The 19,706-nt window shown below is 38.9% G+C and overlaps 1 protein-coding gene across 1 annotated transcript in view; it reads right to left on the bottom strand.

Moving 5' to 3' along the window:
- The window catches only part of plxnb1b (plexin b1b), a 129,692-nt gene that overhangs the window by 18,758 nt on the left and 91,228 nt on the right, over positions 1-19,706 (bottom strand). The window contains exons 8-21 of the mRNA XM_088636722.1: positions 19,022-19,150; positions 18,137-18,237; positions 16,576-16,708; positions 15,956-16,112; positions 14,305-14,413; positions 13,772-13,880; positions 10,217-11,140; positions 8,086-8,220; positions 7,200-7,322; positions 6,668-6,761; positions 6,083-6,249; positions 2,634-2,785; positions 2,061-2,166; positions 744-880 (exon numbers count right to left, since the gene is read on the bottom strand). Coding sequence (XP_088492848.1) covers positions 744-880; positions 2,061-2,166; positions 2,634-2,785; positions 6,083-6,249; positions 6,668-6,761; positions 7,200-7,322; positions 8,086-8,220; positions 10,217-11,140; positions 13,772-13,880; positions 14,305-14,413; positions 15,956-16,112; positions 16,576-16,708; positions 18,137-18,237; positions 19,022-19,150 — 2,576 coding nt within the window. The remainder of the gene's footprint in view (positions 1-743; positions 881-2,060; positions 2,167-2,633; positions 2,786-6,082; positions 6,250-6,667; positions 6,762-7,199; positions 7,323-8,085; positions 8,221-10,216; positions 11,141-13,771; positions 13,881-14,304; positions 14,414-15,955; positions 16,113-16,575; positions 16,709-18,136; positions 18,238-19,021; positions 19,151-19,706) is intronic.

The raw sequence follows: 19,706 nt of genomic DNA, 5'->3' as shown, positions 1-19,706 counted from the left end.
CCTTATTGTGCAGTAAGCACTTCATTTTACCTTCTAAAGGTTACTGCTGGAAACACACATCAGTTAACAATTATGTCAGGGTTTGCACTTATGCATGAAGATGAAGGTTTCTAGATTTCTTCCATTATATTCATCTATTAATTGATTTCTCTATACTGTAAATCAAGGCAGCAGAATCTTGACAATCTTCTGCATATGTTCTCCTCCCTTCTAGAAGACTGGCAACTATTTTGGTTGGCCATGTGTGCACAGACAGAGCAGATGTATGTAAGAGAGAGACAGGTCCAGACAAGATGGCGGTTCTTGTCTCTTCTTGTCCACAGTCCCAAGAAAGCAATGGAGAATGACCTGCCATCCACTAGCACCAGACCAGTGGGAAGCTAGCAGTATCTGCTATGTGCTGGACCACAGAAGGGAGAAGAAAGTGACCAAAGTTTCTGCTGCTCTGCTGGAGACTCTCACTTTGATTAAATAAAATTTAATAAAAAACAAATATTACAGAATGACACCCTCTGACAAAACTGCGCCAAATCTGGTAACCAAATCTTGTGCCGACTTGCAAGGCCTGACAGAAGTACCAAGTATGAACCACAGATAAACTAGTTTGCATTTTAAAATATAGCCAGATGCTGAGGTTCAGATACCATTTGATATTTTCTGAAACAGAATCGTCTGCCGACTAAGCACATTCTCAAAAAATCTTTAAAAAGTTCCCGGGAAAAATATTTTCAGGAATTACTCACATGTGGCAGGGGACATCTCCAATGAAAACGCCAATCTCGTTAGGCCTCCCCGTACGCAGGTTGTGGCCAGTTAGAGTGAGGAACGTTCCACCAGCTTTTGGACCTCTCTGGGGGAATATCAGCTCCAGAACTGGATCCTGGATGTCAAGGAGATTTAGAGTTCAGAAGCCGACAGCAAAAACAAACGAGTCAGATTAATACATATGCACTACACTTTATAATTAGGCTTCACTCAATATTTCTTTAGTCACCTTTTTCCTAGTATTGGCTGCACAAAAGTGATTACTTTAAACCAACTTAAAAGCTGAACTGACTTTATAAGCATGGCACAGTGGAGTAAAAAATTTTGTGAGAGGAAAAATACATATTTTAAGATTTCAGTAACAATTAACTCTTGAGATGAGCACAGCGTAGCTGTATTATATAGTTCAGAGAAAGAGATGTGTTCTTTCTCTAACGTGTTTCTCTCCCTTTTCTCCTTTTTTATTATTTTCAACTACATTCCATTGACTTGGAGGTGTAATTGTTGGATAATATATGTTACTGGTGTTCACTCCTGGTCCTGAAAGGTTACCCTTTTTTGTGGTTTTTAATTCACCCTGGACTTAGTAACTCGATCTGCATCAGTTCTTTGCTTATTGACAATTATACACCACACGTTTCTGAAAAACCTTCAGGAACAGTAGTGAATGGCACTGATGACTGTCACTCAACATTTATGAAGTTGTGAGATTTTTGTTATTGTTAGCAAGACTGTGTGATTTGATCATTTGTATCAAAGAGATACAACGTTCAGAAAACTTTCACTTTATGTCATTAAACACAACTCTTCTTTTTTCATTTTCTATCTGATACTTTGTAAACATATGTTTAATCAAATCAAAGCGTAATAATCTCCTTAGCTGTGAATTTTTTTGCAGGACCTAAAATAAAATAACACAAAACAAAATTGAAAGACTACAGATTGCATTAAGTTCTGCATTCTGCAAGGTAAGCTTTAAATGAAGTAATAATTTCATTTAAAAAAACATTTTACTTACTGCAGAGATGTTTCTAAAATCTGTGTTCTGTAAAATTCCTATGATTTTCTATATACTGTACAGTTTTGTATACTTTGCACTATTATTCTTGTCATCTTGATTGTATACAAAGAGTGACGTTATGTGAAAGAAGACGGGTAAAACACTAATTACACACTGTTTTTCCTGTTAGCATTGACTTCTGCATTGACAGTCGCTTACAGTATTCGCCTGTACTGAAACAGAGCTTTAAAGATAGCCCAGAACTGACACATTGGGGTCCTGATACCTCCCTTACCTGATAGCTGAACTTCTGGCTGGAGGTACCATAACCACCTCCGTTCACCTCCACCGACACCTGGCCAGTCTTCGGCTCAGTGCTGGCTGTCGTCACGCATATGATTCTGCACAAAACAAGAAATTTGAAACGTTGCAACATGTCTTTACTTTTGTGAAAACACCCTGCAAAACCTAATGTATTTTATTTACAGCTCAGCTAGACGCATCTGGATGATGATGGTGCCGACTTTTTCACATCTCTTTAAAAGCTGTAGATTGTAGCACTCTGCAAGGGCTGGAGGACCTTAAAGCATGTTTTGTCCACTGTGTCTTGACCTTGTTCAACAGCATGTAATCACAACTTAGATTTCATTTTACAGCTTTTCACACTGGTCATTTTTACACCGGCAGACAAACTGTATCAGTTACTTACTCTACTGCCATTTCTAAGAAGTTCACGTTTTGGGGCAGTTTTTGATTTTTTTTCACTTCACCTAATATCCAAGATAGGAACAAGATTTTTGTTTCTTTGACTTGTACATCTGCAGGCTTCAATTATGTTATTGCCTGCCCCAGTGTTGCCCATTTTTACCTGGACGAGATCTCGTATCTGCTGCGGTCGACAGTGCAGGGAATCCCAGCCACAGTGACAGTGTGCTCAATGTCCTCCGATTTCTGTCCCAGATTGGAGCCTGAGATGGTGATGGCTGTTCCCCCTTCTACCAGTCCTGATAAAGGTTCAATCTGCAGAAAAAAAGTAACTTTGTAAATCTTTACAAATATAACTACATACTGTTAATTAAAATCACAGAACTGCCAAACTGAAAGGAACTATAATCCAAGAAAAATGCTTAAAACATACAAAGATTTCTGTGTGACATCAACATTAGGTTACATACAAAAGGGGGGCATTTGTTCCATCTTGCTTGTTTGGCTACTAATAACATAATAATCCAAGAATCAATCAAGATTTGTTACTGCTGTGCTACCAAAAAGGACACCGATAGCCTCTGAAAAAAAATCAAAGCAAATCCACATGTTTTCTAGTACAAAAATAAATGGTATACACAACGTTAAAGGAGAAGAACCTCTTTAATCCTGATGACAGAACATTAGCACTTCATGTAAATCTATATACTAAATACTGAAAAAAATAACCCTTAGACTCCTTCAATGTTTTCAAATTAAAATGAAATAAGTACTGAAAAGTGGAGGCACTTCTCCATATAGCCAGTGTCTGAAACAAACTAGATGACTCATTGGGATCCTTAAGGAAATGGCTGGATAAGATTACTTGGTCACTAAGACACTAATATAGAAATGAGAATGATGGGGTGAAAGAGCTATGGTAACATCTGTAACCATTTTTATATTATTGTCAGTAAAGACATGTACGATTTTTCTAACTTTACTATGAATTTAAGAGAATACCCATACTGGGAGAATATAATCTTCCCTACATGCAGACTGCATAATGGAACAATTGAAACGTTAATATAGACTTAGCATTTTACTGTAATAGAAAGTGGTCAGGATTGTAACTGCTGACAGAAAGAATTGGTGCTATTCTATTTAAACACTTATAACAACACATGAAGGTATTTTTTTTAATTCCACCATTTGCTCTTTAAGCACCACTATCTGATTGTAATAAAATATGGTAACCCAAACTAACATGTGTTTAATTCATTCATTATTTCAACCTATGCTCAAGTAATGATACTAAAACCTAAAGATGGAAGTTTAAAAACCATACAATTCAAGATAAAATCAGCTTTGTTGCGACTGAAGCAAGTAAATGTACAAGCATTTTAGCCTTCACACTCATGCAAACTATAGTCATTATTTAGTTTGAACATTATTATTAAGGATATAAATGTAAAAAAAAAAACTCTGGGCTAGATTACTTATATTTTATAAAGGGAATAACACCATTTGAATGTTGAAAACTGCAGCATGTGAAATCAGTTTAAATAAGATTTCCCAAATAATCCAAAGATTTGGCCTTAAACTGCCCCATGAATGGACCTGAATCCCCACTAGGAAGCTGTAAAATATTAACTTAAATAACTCATTCTTCCCTGTGTGGAAGAACATTAAATATTAGCAGTGAACACATTATTGTACTCCAGCCATGCTCTGGAACATCAAGAAAACATGTTAGTTACAATAAATGAGATAAAATGGTGCCATTATGCTGAACTCTATAGTCAGCATAATGCAGAGCACTATAAAGCAATTGCGATATATTTATGGTCATCTGCCACTTTCATAAAACGACTGGTAAAGTACAAAACAGAAACACTATTATTCCATCTCAAATGTTGTCATCAATCAAAGGCAATTAATACCACCAGTCACTTCTACATACACACACACTCATAAAATAGGAAATAAATGACTGACTTTAAAAGTGATTACAGGTTCATATCAAATATTTATAAAAGTATATAACATATCTGGCAACAAATATTATGCTGTCTAGTCTGCTCAGCAAACACCCCAATACTAATTTTATAACAAGAATTTATCTGATAAATCAGAGTCCAGTTCTTAAAGAGCTATTTTTGCATTTTTGCAAAGGTTTATACTGCTGTTTAAAAGGCATCTGGAAAAAAAAGAGTCCTTTAGTATTTGTGAGGGACGTGAGTACTTATTATTTATTTTGGAGGATTAGCCTTATAGAGCTTGGAGCTGGTAGAGAAACGGATGTACTCTATTAAAAGAACACACCTATAATACTACCACAACTACTACAGTTGTCAATAATTCTATGTATTTCTCAGAAATAATTATAACTGCTTAAACTGTGGTTTCTGTGACTACATTTTCAAAATATTAGAATGAGAACTATATGCATGAAGTTTTCACTGAAGTATAATCCAGAGCATTTTTTTCATAAGTTGCTTAATTATAGTTCTGTTCAGATAGACTATATCTATGCTGCTTTGCTTATTAAAATTTGGTGTACATGCCATGTTTACAGAACCCTGACGAGAATGTTCTGAATAATTAGGAATGCACATAAAGAAAACCTACTTGAGAATGTAATTCCTTCTTCTGGTCCCACAGCTCTGTGAAGAACACTGTTTGTGTTCTAATTGTTTTTTTCAGTTCTAATTCCATGCAATTAAAAGGTACTTTTGCTTTTAAATGGAGCTCATTATGCTTTGTGAAGAAAAAAGACCTCTTTACTTCTCTCACTTTGGGGAAATAATCATTCAGCTCTCCAGCTGAGACATTAGCACAGCAGCAAGGATTCCTTTTTTTCCCAACAAGAAAACAGTCAAAACGGTGTTGTGCTTTAGGGTAGGTCATGTTCCTCCATATTGTAAGTACCCAACAATTAATGGACTGCATCTAAAGGAACACAATTTAGATGGTGGTTTTCAAATGGGGAATATATATGGGAACTTCAACCGAATTCCATTCTGAGAAAGTGGACCAGCAGAAAGTCTGCTGTTAAAGGGGAACTGCAATGATATTTTTATATTTTGGGGTTAGAAAGAATCACCATTGATGAGTGCATTTCAAAACACAATAAAAGTAAAATGTACATGCTAACTTGTAAAACCTCCAATTTACATTACAAAATAGATTACATTTTCAGATATGGGCAGCGCCATATTCTGTGGTTCAGAAAGAGGCAACAAAACAACTGGTGATGTGAAGTGGTGATTGTAGACAACCAGGCTTGTGAATACATTTTTTAATCCAACAGAAATATTGTTCTCGATTTGCGACGACAAATAGTACTTACTTGTTAACTCTGCATGCAGATATACGCAGAATAGTTCTGCAGTGAAATGTCTGCTGCTCAAGCTATACTTACTCGCTCGTACATCTCAGTGCATTAGTCATTACAGCGACTGGTGAGCAGGAAGGGCCACATCACGTCACAATTTGTGCTAACGTCAACGTCAATGAATTTATTTTTATACCAGAGGTTTAATAACTGGTCTGAGAAGCTGGGACTGCAGTTCCCCTGTAAATAAGGTCAGGAATATAAAATACACTTGTAGTCAGTGAGGCAGGACTCACAAAATGAATGACGGGAGCTGGGCAGGTCTGTTCTATCTCGTCAGTGCAGGATTCCCTGTAGAGGCAGCTGGACTGGGAGCCTCCACACCACACACAGCCATATTTGTGGTCGGCCGTGTGGCACCGACTGCAGTCTGAACGCCCCACTGAGCAGTTATAAAGAGTCACTGCAAGACAGCACACAAACAGTTACAGTGGGCCAAATAAGGGAAAGTAAGTATGGAAGTATTTGAAAGCCTTTTACAAGCTAAACATCCTAGTGTGGCTTTTAGAGTCCACAGAATCCATTTATTGTATTTTGTTGGGGTTTTTTTTTTCTTGGAGTTGGGTAACAATTAAACTGAATTTAAATTCAAGTCCAATTCAAGTGTGCTTAAAGGAAATCACTCATCAAGTGCACATATGTCAACTACAAATGTAACATCTACTTAATCCTGACATAGATGACCAGAGCGGGCAATCATAAATACAATATTTTACTGCCACCCAGTACACGAGTTGTATCACCATGTCATATCATACACATCTCAAGGTCAAGGCTGGAGAAGATGCAAAACAGTATTAATGAACGAAACAGCCATTCACCATAGAGGTCCTGAGAACTGTCCACATGGAAAGTGTCTCTTCTTTTGATGGAGACCATCGCTCTATATTCTTCCAGGAGGGCAGAGTAGGAGTACTGCAATAATGAGGGAATCAAATCTGAGCAAATTATCAACAGTACTCATAAAACATTTTCAAGTAAGACCGTTTAAAACATTCTCAAAGGAGAAAAGTCTCCTGGGTCCATCTAACCCATTTTACTTAAGAAGCATCTCATATGCATGGTAATTGTATACAGTACATCAGTGGAATAAGAGAGAAAAAAAGGTGCATCTGGATATAAAAAGAAGCTAATACAGTACGTGTTCTGAATACTCTTCCTCAAGAATCGTGAAGAAAAAACAGCTTTATGAAAACAGTAACAGCCGCTCATTAGCAAACAGATTAAGAATGGCAACAAACAGAAAGGGACGGCTTTAGATTTCTTGCTAAAATTGGTATTAAAAATAATCGTTACAAAGAACCAATTAAAAGGTCTCAATGAAAAAGGGAGACAGAACAGCCTTAGGTTTACCTTATGCAGCTGGCAAGTAATGTAGTATATTGAGGAGTCCATCTCATCAGTTTCAACATATGTGTCCACCACAACTGTGCGCCCTTCAATAATCAACACGCATTCATACCCCAGCTCCTGATCCTGCAGAACAACACAACCACAGCACTGTCACTCAGACCCAGGGGTGTGAATTCAATGCTTTTGGTTTAGTTTAAATGTATTTTAAAATATACTGGAAGAAAAAGAACAATTAGAGTGTATGGGATATACCAAGAGGATGCTAGTAAGAACTAATCTACTAGTGGAACTATCTTGGATAAAAGCAGTTTCTGAAGTGAATAAATGCATCTTCTTTTGAAACAAAAGTGTCAGATAACTAGCCCCGATCCACATACTGATCCGTGGGTTAAATCCTAAAAGATATAATCAACGGCAAGGCAACAAATCAAATTTATTTAATCTAATTATCTTTACACTGTCTGTAATCAAGACAACTTTAAACACTATTCCAAAGTGTTCTAATCTGGCAATTCTGATTATACTCTTTTGTAATGCTGCCTCACAGGAATCAATATACTGTTATACTAAAGGATGAAATTAAAACCTCTTCTGTTTTGTCAAGTGCTGGGGGAGACTATTGGACCAGGATGGTAATTCGAAGCTGCGTACCTTCAAAATCACTGTACAAGTCAACATTTCTTACACAGAAACAGAATAACTTTATAGGATAAACATACTCCTCATTATTAACAGAAGGCTGTGCTACAAGCCCAGAAGATTTACAGACAAACTGAATAACCCCACAGTGTTTTGCGGGGAAGAAGAATATTCACGTTTTGATAGGGCGAGGCTGCAGTGGGATACGAATGAAACTGCCTGCTGTTCTTCAGTACAAGGCAAGTACCTGGAAGAGATTAAGGTTCTTCCCCACCACCGTGATCTTCCTCTCCACATTCACAGGCACCAGCGTCGAACCCTGGATCATCTCCACACACGGACAGGCCGCAGGGCCCCAGCTCGCCTGCGACCCCTCATCCCCCTGCGTTCAAACCAGCACTCATGAAATGGTCTCGCATGGCAGGTCATGAAAGTCTCAGAAGCCCCGCATTCAGGAGTTTAACAAGCCAGAACATCGTCACCTTTCCAGCTCCAGTGAGACATGAATTACACCACTGCATTTTGTTGAAACAGCAGTATGTTTGGAATATCTATCCATAGATCACAAAACAGTTACGATGTAATCCAAATCAGAATATCAGGTAATACTTTCTAATACTCAGCTATTCAGGATGGAATAACATTGATAAATGAGCACTGTCTCTTTAAATCCATTGAATACAAATTAACAAGTACATTAAGTCGCTCATAAATTACACCAGAATTATGGACACCTTTATAACTATAAAGAATTAACAGATATCTAAATTTATATCTAGACACCCGCAGGCATCTCACAGAGAGGGCCTGCACACATAACACTGACACCATGGTGCCATCCACTGTTTGACTTGTTACCATACCCAGTTCTGGCCACACTGCTGTTGTGCTTTCACACACATCCAGTTTGAATTACACAGAATTATACAAATTCTTTATATACTGTATAACACTGTATAAGTTATCTAAGTGATCTAAGGTTCATTTCAAGTCAGCTCTTTTCTTGGCCATGAACATATTTTAGCAAAACAAATGTATAAGATCTACAAAGCATGAATACTTAGGTATGAATTTTGATCTAGATACCTCAATGGGAATACAACCTCAGGAGAAAGGGGATCTCCAGTGTGTCAACCAACACAGAAACTCAATCAGGATGCAGATTTGCTCTCCTAATTCACACTTCACCAACTGCAAGTGGGATTCCACAAGTAAGCTTCAGTTAACTAGGGTGAACTATACCTGTCTGTACCTGACCGCCCAAGAATGACCTCTGTGTTTTGCTGGTATGCTGCAAACTTGCAGTACTGCCAGCAAGAGCAGCATTTCTCAACCGGTTGATGCTCACTCTGCTGATGGCCTCACAGTGTAAAGAAGAAGATGACTCAAAGCCAATCGAAGATCTGGCTTTGCAGCTCTAAGATCTAACTTTTCTTCCAATTAGTTTGTCTGAACTAGGCAGTGCTAACCTTGGAGGTCCCTACTTAAGTATTGTATTTGTATCAGACATTATGCAAGGTTTCAAAACCTCACAGTGCCATTTATTTAATAGATGCTAAGGCAACATCACAGTCAAGTGAGTTTCCTCCCAGGGGAACATCAGCCTATTGATAATTATGGTTTGTTAAACAATAAGCATACATATACTGTAGCTGCCATGGGATAAGCTTAACAATTATAGAAGTAGCAATAACAGAAGGAGGCTTGATACCTAGTTTTTTTCGTTTTTATACTCATTACGGAGTAATAAATCTTCACCTGGAAAGAAGCTAAAATCTTCAGGTGGTAAAGAAAATAAATGTTTTTTTGTCAACAAAAATCTACTGAAAAACATTGCTTTTGCACAACTCTGATTGGAAAAAAAGTATTTGGCTCGTTGCTGCTTTAGAAAGTTAGGATATGTAGTGAAAAACAAATATGTTGACAATAAATGACTGAAATAAATATTCATTATCACGACTATAACTGAAGAACACGTTCCAGCATTTTTCAAAATACTCAAACTGAAACATAAATGTCGCAGAAAATAACCATGTTGTTGTGCTGATGAATTCACATTACAGCAGAACAATTTAATTAAAACAGTACAACTGGATTTTGAGTCAGCATCACCAGATTTGTTTATGCCTTAGAAAATCAAATTAAGCCTGATGTTTCCATATATGGGCCAAGGTTTTTTTTTTAAACCTTTTGTGCAGCTTTCTGTGCATGTACATACGAAATAATAGGATTTATTTTTCGTTACAGTCATAAGAAACATTGACAATGAAATAATAACGAAACACAGAAAACACAGACAGGAGACAAATATCTTGGAAAAATCGTAGGAAAGACTGGGGGCGAGGTTTGGACCTGACTTCTAGGAGGCTTGCACTCACCTGCAAGTAGAACTCAGGTGATTCATACTGGTAATCAAGCTCTGTGTCAGAGTCCAGCAAGCGAGGAAAGGCTGGGGAAATGCTTTCAGCATCACCATCTCCGGACAGGACAGTGGTGGCAGAAAACGTGGCTGTGTCATTCTCCAGCGTCTCTGGCCAGTACATCGTCTCCATGCCACTGTCCACTTTACTGTCAGAGAGTGTGGTAGGTGACGCTTCTGTGACAGTGAGCTCAAAATCAGTGTCTGAGTCAGCAGGGACTTCTAAGGAGAAGGTGTCATCGGAGCCCTGTGGAGTCACGGCCGAGGGCAGAGGAACGAATGGAGGTTCAGCTATAGAGTGGGAGTTGTCCAGCTGCTCTGTGCTGCTCACAGGGGTTGGAGTGTCTGTCACAGACTCGGTGATAGGTGGGACAGTGGGCGGAACTGGAGTGGTTAAGGGGTTTGTGGCGACTGGCTGCACAGCAACCATCAGCCGAATTGTGGTCGGTGCTTCTGTCACAAAGGTCATCTCTGGTAAGCTTGTTGTCAAAGGAGTGGCGTAGTCCACAGTGACCAGGACTTCCTCCTCTGTCGTCTCCTCCTTCAGAGGCGTTGTGACTTTAGCAGGTGGTGTGGTGGTCTCAATAATGGTTGTGGGCAAAGAGGTAATCGAGGCTGTAGTTGACACGTGGGTGGTAGGCAGGGTTGTAGGCAAGGTGGTTATTTCTGGGGTTGTGGGGATGGTTGTAGGCTCCGTTGTGGTAGTGGGTTTTTCAGTAGTTGTCGTCGTAACCTCAGTTGTTATCATGGTGGTTGTCAGTGGAACCGTTGTGGGCACCGTTGTAGGTGGTAAGGATGTAAGCGCCAAGGTGGATGCTGGGAAGGTTGTTATAACCTTAACTGCCTCTTTGGTTGTTGGCGGTGCTGGTGTAGGAAGTTTGAACTGTTGGTTAAAGGATAGGGGTTGGAAAACACAATGGAACAAGTAAAGAAATTAACCAAAGAAAACAAAATTAAAAATTGGTACTGGTTCTTGGGGTTAGGGGGGTGTAAAACATTTCAGACTAAGGGTAGGACTCTATAAGATAACGCACATTCTCACGTTCTAGATGACAAAGTGCAAGTTTAAATGGAAATTATATTTATATTAAACAGTACTTTAAATTGTCATTACCAATAAGGAAGCACCTGAAATGTAAAGTACATCATAAATATTAAAGTCATTATTACACAAGAGCACCAAGATCATGTTTGGATGTTAACTAATTGATCCAAGGATCTCATCCAGCTGTTCATAAAAAACTCCAGTATTAGTTTTGCCAACAGGGCTGAGTAGCTTGTTCTAGACTTTCACAACTATCTGTGTAAACATGTGTCTCCTATCCGTTTAAAGTCCAGTTCTCCATAAAGCCCTCTTGCATCCTCTGTTTCATGTTTCACTGCTAATCCTGACAAAGTCCATTCTGTTCATTCTGCCAGTGCCTTTGAGGATTCTGAATACTTGTCTTAAGTCTTTTCAATCTTCCCTGTTCACTAAAAGGGCTTGCTATTTTAGCTTGTCTGTGGAAAACATTCCTTTAAGCACAAGAATGTATCCGATCACAATTCCCTGGACGGAATCCAGAACAGCATTCTAGATAAAGTCCTGCTACTGTTTGCCTTTTTTATCGCTTCCACATGTTGTCTAGAAGATGGAAACAATTTTTCAACAGACCCACTTAAGTCTTTTTCACAAGTAGCTTCTTCAAACTCGGTTTCCTGTTTTATACATAAAGTACATATTTTTGCTAACTGCATGTCTATATTAAATGCCATCTTCCAGGTGCTTACTGAGTCTGAATTTTCTAAATTTCCTTTGCTGCCTCTACTGGATTTGCTAAGCCTTTCTTCTAACTATATGATAAACATTACCGATAAAAATCTAAGGTCCAAATCGATGATGTAACACACACATATTACATAACCACTACCTTAAAAACGTCTTGCCTCTGTTTCCAATCAATTAACTAGTCCTCCATCATGCACTACTCTGAATGCCTACTGGCTGTAACTTTAGGAACATCACCAAAGGTTATTTGAATGTCTGAATGCACCATATATTATGCTGTTTGAATTCAAAACATTAAAACCATTTAGTTAAGGACAACCTATCTTTTCTAAATCAATGCTGATTATCCCCTAGACTCTTACTCTACTATGGATGAGTCCCTAATATAGTTCTAATTATGGATTCAATAATCTTATTTATAATACTAAGTGAAACACTTATGTGTTATAATAAGTGTAATACTAATGACTTGTTTTAGTTAATGGATATTTCCCAGTTTTTGGTGACTGCTAAAAGAACTCTGTTAATAGTCTAAGGAAAACCATTTTTGCAAAATTGGTCCAGTTAAAGCCACAGCAAGTTTCTAACATTTCCATAATAGAAAAGCAGGCAAGCATAAATGAAAAAGAAACTCAATTGGCTCTCAACTAATATCCGAGAAAGTCTTCCAAATGTATTTCATTAATGTACAGTAAGGGAGAAAGACAAAGCCCCAGTTCCTGCCAATCACCTGACTTGTAGGGTAACAATACAGGACATCTGACTTTCCTTCCCAGTGTCCTTTGCCTTTTTACCCCTCCACTACAAAAGCACAACTCTTTTTAGGGGCTGTTAGGACTCCCACATATGCTGTTGCCCACAACCCAGGTGGGCTAAATCTAAATCATGTCTTAAACTTTCATGCATTTAAGGCATGTTACTTGTTGCAGTTTGTCTGCATTATTTGAATTATGTTAAATAAAACAAGGAAAATGATTACTGTGCTAATGTGTTATGTATCATTTATCCATGGCATGCAGAAAGTTGGCACCATTGATCTGATTCTACCCTGTACGTGCCTCTTTTTTCAAGGAAACATTTTAACATTTGTAGCTGTAAAATATGTAAAGTATCTCCTTGTTTACCTCTTATGAATCATTTTGTTGACGTACAATGTCTGATGTTATGATTGCAATACCTACAGTACCTCATCGCTTCAAGGCTCGACTCTAATGTTATCTAATACTATTTGCTGCATTTCCAAAAGGCAGGAAATTACTTCCAAAAATCAAATTACAGGAAAGCAATATTGTGTGTTCAATAGGAAGATGCAGGAAATTCCATAGCCTCAATACAGTATCAAGCTTTTAACACTGATGTAGAAATGAGATATAGGGGTAGCACTGAAGGGTAAAACAGCAGTGAAAAAAGGATTGAAATGAATGATACAACAGTAAATAATTTAAAGTGTATTTTCTCACAATCTGTCTCTTCAGAACACTTAGGAGAATTTCGGTCCCAAACATTAAGTAACATATGGTCTTACTGTTTGCACAAAATATGCAGGGCACATGACTAACTCCATAATCCTTACAGCAATGTTTACATGCTTATACGCCATGCAAGGAAAACAGTAGAAAATTATATAGGACACGGAGGACAAACCTCCACGAAACTAAACAATCCAAAAACGTCAGACTTCAACTCGACGAGAAGTAGTTCTGAAAACAACTACAATGGTTCCGACGACAGACAGGAGTGACTCACGTGCTCATTGTAAATGATGACTCCCTCCTCGCAGGTGGGCTTGTGGGTGCAAAGGTGCTGATGGACACACCAGTTACAGCCCCAACGACTGCTGACGCAGCCTTGACATCTACAGAGGGAAAAGGCATAAATCGCTTAGCACCTACAGACCATGTGGGGGCCCCCCCAAGTCATGATCTATATTCCATATGGAACTTATTAGAGGGGGAAAAATGGCTCATTGGGTTCTTAATTACTCAAGCAGGCTCAGCTTTAACGTGGCAATAATGCTGACGACAGTTTGTCCATCCAAGGTTAGTGCCACCTGCCCTCTCATCTGCTTAACGCTATGGAAACCAGGATGAGCTCTGGCCCAATGAGCCGTGGCGGCTCTGGTACAGACTCCGCCCCTTTAGCATATATTAAAGAAAGTCTGCAGCTGACTTCGCACTTTCTGTTGAAGCTTTCTTGGAGCTTCGGGGGCCTTCTTTGCAGGACGTGAGAAAAGCCACATTACCACATGCAGATGGAGATGAGCGAGACAGAAAACTCACGGCACATTCCTGGACAGCTGCTTCACAGCACTGCAGTCATAGAAGGTGAAGTTCGTGGTGGTGACTGTGACATTGAGGAATCGCAGGGACAGAGTGACGGTGACAAAGTCTGGAAAGACAGCATAGATGAGTTTCCAGGTCTGCATTCAAAGACATCTGCCTTCTGCTTTATAAGAAAAGGCGTTTTGAAAATGCCCTCCTTGTGCCTACTTTGCTTTCTAACAATGATGGCTGGTTGTTTTTTTTAAAGACTTCTAGCAAAAACTTTCCGTTATCTTGTCCACACCTTCGCCCATTTAATTTCCTCAGATATTTAAGTAGGAGGAAGTAGAAAGGTATGGCTTACTATTCAAAATTAAACCTGTCTCGAAATAATTCACCTGTATAATGAATAGGGAATTATTAACTCAATGGGAAAAAAACAATTCTGGAAAGTCTTCAAATAAATGCGCAAAATAAAAACGCAAATATGTCGAGACACCCATGGAAAGGAAAGCAATCAACTTCCAATCTCCTAACGATAAAATCTCAATAAGGTGATGCATCTTGCCCTAGGCTTATTCAAATGGGATAAAAAGCAAAACTACATTTTTAACTCCTGTAGCTTATGCTTTGAGAATTTCAAATAATATCCTCATGAAGGAAAACTTGTTTGATTTCTGCAAATAATTACCAAATATTTGTGTAGAACTTTAAAGCACTTATCACTTAAGGCATTCATTTTTAGAGATTGAACCCTTATTTTGATATCACTAAACTAAGAAACAGATCGGAAAGAGTATGTATGCTTCGCTGAATGAATTTCCAAAAGGAAATAAGTGCCATCTGTTTGCAAAACAGAAATGAAAAAGACACACTTTTGTGTTATGTGTCCACTGCATTTTAAATGCCCTCTATGTAACCTGACCTCAACACACATCCTAATATTTACTGCCATTGTTTCAACAGCTGTGAGAAACAGGCAACAAAGGCGAAAACCATCTGAAAAATTCAAGTACTGAGCTTATGATAGCAGAATTACACAAACAAATAAAATGTCTGGACTTATACTTGATTCATGGGAAAAATGCTTTGCAGTAGGGAATTTCAGAGCACGTCATCCAGTCTATGCTTTCAAAGACTCAGATATTTATTTTAAATTCGTGAGATTCTTTCAACAATATCTGTCCTCTTAATAAAGAAAAAAACTGCTTTTGTTATAACTACTGGTAAAAGTACATGTAATGTCTCGAACTAATACAGGGGAAATTTATTCATGGGCAAAGAAGAGAAGGTACGGACCAAAGCTAAAATATTTTGACATCAATAATATATTTCAGCAAAAATACCATAAACATTGTGACTCCCTCGGACTGGGATGATTTTATAGCTGTGGTTTACATCAGTGCCAGGAGGATAATGCTGGTCATTTATATAGAATGTCCAAAAATAGGTCACAAAAAATCATATTGCACACAGGTCAAATCAATGGTTTTGAGTACCTTGCTACTTTAAGGCCGCTTTTAACTGAAAACACACACACACACATTTGTTTGTTTCAATTAACCTCTCCCATTAAAAGCATCCTCTCTGGCTGTAGAGTGTGTAATGTACAAAGAAAGGCCAAGTTAGAAAAACTAGACGCCCCCTGCTGTCGCCTGGTTTAGCTCACCTTCGCCCGGACGCACAGGTGGCACTTTGTTGGCATCCGGGGACGAGCAGGTGACGCCGGTCTCGGTGAGCACGGCTGGGCTCTCGCTGTCCTCGAAGAAGCAGGAATAAGACTCCTCCTCAACTAGGGCAGGCAGATGTGGAATAGACAGGAATATCTGGGGAGAGGGCGTGAAGACTGGTTTATTTCATGCTGTCAGGAAAGCACACCACATGTATGTCTATTGGACTTCCCATATTTATAAAATTTTACCTTAAAGTCCTAACTTTGAATGCAGGAGGCTGGAACAAAGCCTCAAATAAATTATGGGAAACATCTTCACTTTTCCGAATATGCTCTTTCACAGTTTCTTCCAAACGAAATAAATAAATATTTTTGGTATTTATTAAATGATTGCATTGTAAACACAGCACCGTCCTGTAACAAATGTAATTTTTTAAGAGAGGAGAAAGAATGGCTCAGAGGAACATGGAAATTCTGAAATGCAAAGCCACACATCTCCCCTTCCCCAACCTCCGATTACTAATCTGAAATCTTCCCGCTCAGTCTCCAGTTCCGTATGCGACCTTCCCCAACGTCCCAATCCCATTGTCTTCCCTTCGATCCCCCCCAGTCCGTACACTTCTCTTTTCCTCACGGCTGATGTTGGATGGGGTGAGGGACTGGACACTCAGGCACTGCTCATCTGAGCTGTAGCTCCAGAGCCACTGGCCAGGAACCTCGGCCCTCAAGCAGTCAGACCGACCTTCACACCTGCCGCAGAGAAACAAGAGGCGGAAGGAGTCGGTTTAATGTAATGTGTTAATGTTAGCCCTATACAATTTCTTGCATTAGGAATTCGTCTTTTCGCATACCCCAGCTTGCTCTCCATGAGACACAGACACACAGACAGGGAGAGAAGCTGGGGGTCAGAGCGCAGGGTCAGACATTGTACAGCGCCCCTGGAGCAGTTGGGGTTAAGGGCCTTGCTCAGGGGCCCAACGGAGTAGGATTCCTCTGCCGGCTGTGGGATTTGAACCGGCAACCTTCCAGTCACAGGCGCAGATCCTTAGCCACAGAGCCACCAATAAGTGTTAGGACACCGCTCCGTTTAAGTGTTATTGGACTCTTCATGGACTGTCAACATGAAGCTATCCTTGGAAGCACTCAGGTGCCTAGTTCAGCTACTTAAAAAAAAGAAAAAAACAAACTGAAATGAGCTACCGGGATGACAGGCTAGTGAGCATTTTGGTAGATCTAGAATCTGGATCCTTTAAGAAACTGCTTCATGAAGCATATGAGACAGCATTCTTACAATCTGTTTAAAATTCATGGACAAGAAATAATTTATTGAATGGAGGGTGGGCAACAGTTATAGGAAAAGGAAATATTACATAGATTTATTGAAACTATAGCAGTAAATGGACGTTCTGAACTGTTGTTCATGAGGGATAATAACAGAAAAGACAATCTCATCCAGCTGTTTATTATGGGAATCATTATGGACTTTCGCTATATATAAGGCTCTTGCGCACACCTCTTCTCGCATTTTTCGCATAAATTCTGTGGATTGTACTTCAAACAAGCAGGAAAGAGATGACAAGACAGAACGAAACAAAAAATGGTTTCTCGTTTCAGACTCGCCTCACGTTTTTTCCCTTTCAGTAAGTGGACCGCGTTTCAGACAACAGGCAGTAAAGGGAATACAAGACAGAATGAAATAAAAACCTGCTAGTCGGGTCTGCTCACTTCCTCTGGCATTGATTTTATATGTGGACCATACTTCCAAAAACAAGCAAGAAAGCGAAAACAAGAAAGCTAAAGAAAACAACCGAACAAGACGGAACAAAAAATAAAAACCTTGTTTTGCGTTCGCCTCGCGTTTTCACTCTGAATATGTGGACCACTTGTTGCTCTCTGCTCTCTTATGCTTCTGTTCCCTGTGTCCAATTTGGCCCCTAGTTCCCCTCCTCTCAGCAAACTGTCCCCAGCGTTTCCTTTTTGGTGGTGTAATCCTCGTCCTATGGCCGGGACGCTACCACTCAACTAAGCGAGTGAAGCCAAAACGTATTATACTTAAAAACTCAAACATTCGCAAAACAACTGATTCTTGGATGGCGATGTCCATCATTAGTAAGCCACTAGTTGCATTAATATTCAGACACTGGTAAGAAAAACATTTTTATGTTTAAATAAACTTACTTTCCTTCTAGAACACACCAGCCACAGTAGGGATCATTAGCAGAAAGACATGATTCACAGTCGAGGTACTTTGAGCATTCTGCAACCGGTCGCTTTTCTATCTAAAAGCACATGAAGAAGAAAACAAATTTAAAGTTAGTATCTTGTAAATCTAAAGTGAGTCATTTTGCTTTCTTTTTAATGTAATGCAATCCACTGCTCTTAATTCTTTGAAAGAATGTTACGTTAACATACTGTATATCGCACAAGCGTTTTAATATAGATTGGAGCACGCCAACCTCTACCTCAATGTAAGCCCACAACTGAATCTAGGAATTCTATGAAAACCTAAAATGATGCATAGAGAAGGCCTATACTGTACAGAAGACTAAAAATAAGTTCAGGACCAGAAAAAACAGTGCTATACTACATATAAAATAAACCAATAAGCAATAAACTAAACAATTATGCTCAGCATGCAGCTCAGTCTGTGATTAGGGTTTTGATCTCCCAAACAACATATCAAACATGCTGTTTTTCTTATTGTGACCCCAAGTGTAATTGCAACCCCAAGGATGGGAATCGCTGGCTTAGATGAACAAAGTCCACCAAGGTGTCATCATGTCCAACTCAATTTGTTGTTCATTTGAATAACTAGTAACATAACTTGTATACATTAATAACTTGGTTAAAAGCACATTAAGTGCTCATACCATCGTTATTATGAAACTTTGTTATAACAATGTTATAACAATTTGTTATAACAATGAAAATTGTTAGAAGGAATATATCAATTGGCGACTGACAGTACATTCCAATGAGGTGTAACTTCTTGGGAATAGAAGCACAATGCATGTTTACAATAACAGACCCCCACACTGCATATGCAACGGTGGCTTTACTGACCAGTGAATTGGTCATGATGTACAGGTACTCCTGTGATTGGTCCAGTAGCAGGTCACTGCCAATGACGGCATTGGGTTGGATAGTTATTGTGGCATACTTCTCAGCTTTCCCAGAGGCGTCCAGAAACACCTGAAAAAAATAAAAGGACTTTATTTGAACAAAGAATTCTCCTTCATAAGACGTGTCTAGAAATATACAGTCATGGCTCTCTCTATAGTCCTTTAAGAATCAATCACAGCAACTAATCTGTCCTTTTATCTGCCAAAAGAAAATGAGCATAGTGGGCTAAGCTATCACCACTTGCTTGCAAGTCTTCTTTCAGTACGTTATGTTCTTCAGATACATTTTCTCTAAACTCGGAGCTGAAGGGGTTCTGTGAAGCAAATCCAATTTGTGAATGAAACCTCATTCATTGAAGCGGAAAATGTAACGTTTCCTTGAGAATGACATAAACAAGGTACACATACTTATATCTGCAACAGTGCGGTGCTATACAGATGTTTAAAAATATATTTTCACTCCCTGAACATGCTGTGTTTCCCTGAGAGGCTAAGTTTAGTGCAAATTTTGCCCTTTTGTTCTGCTGTGCCCTGTCAATCTGCTGAACTACAAAAGACCAATGCAAACTGCATTCTTCAGGAGAATTCCCAAGTTCATGAGAACAAGGAAAATGGCTGCTTGCCAT

This window comes from Lepisosteus platostomus, chromosome 6 (genome assembly GCF_059453375.1).
Source record: "Lepisosteus platostomus isolate fLepPlt1 chromosome 6, fLepPlt1.hap1, whole genome shotgun sequence".
NCBI lineage: Eukaryota > Metazoa > Chordata > Actinopteri > Semionotiformes > Lepisosteidae > Lepisosteus > Lepisosteus platostomus.
The sequence above is the reverse complement of the archived record's forward strand: the minus strand, read 5'-3'. Positions and strand labels throughout refer to the sequence as shown.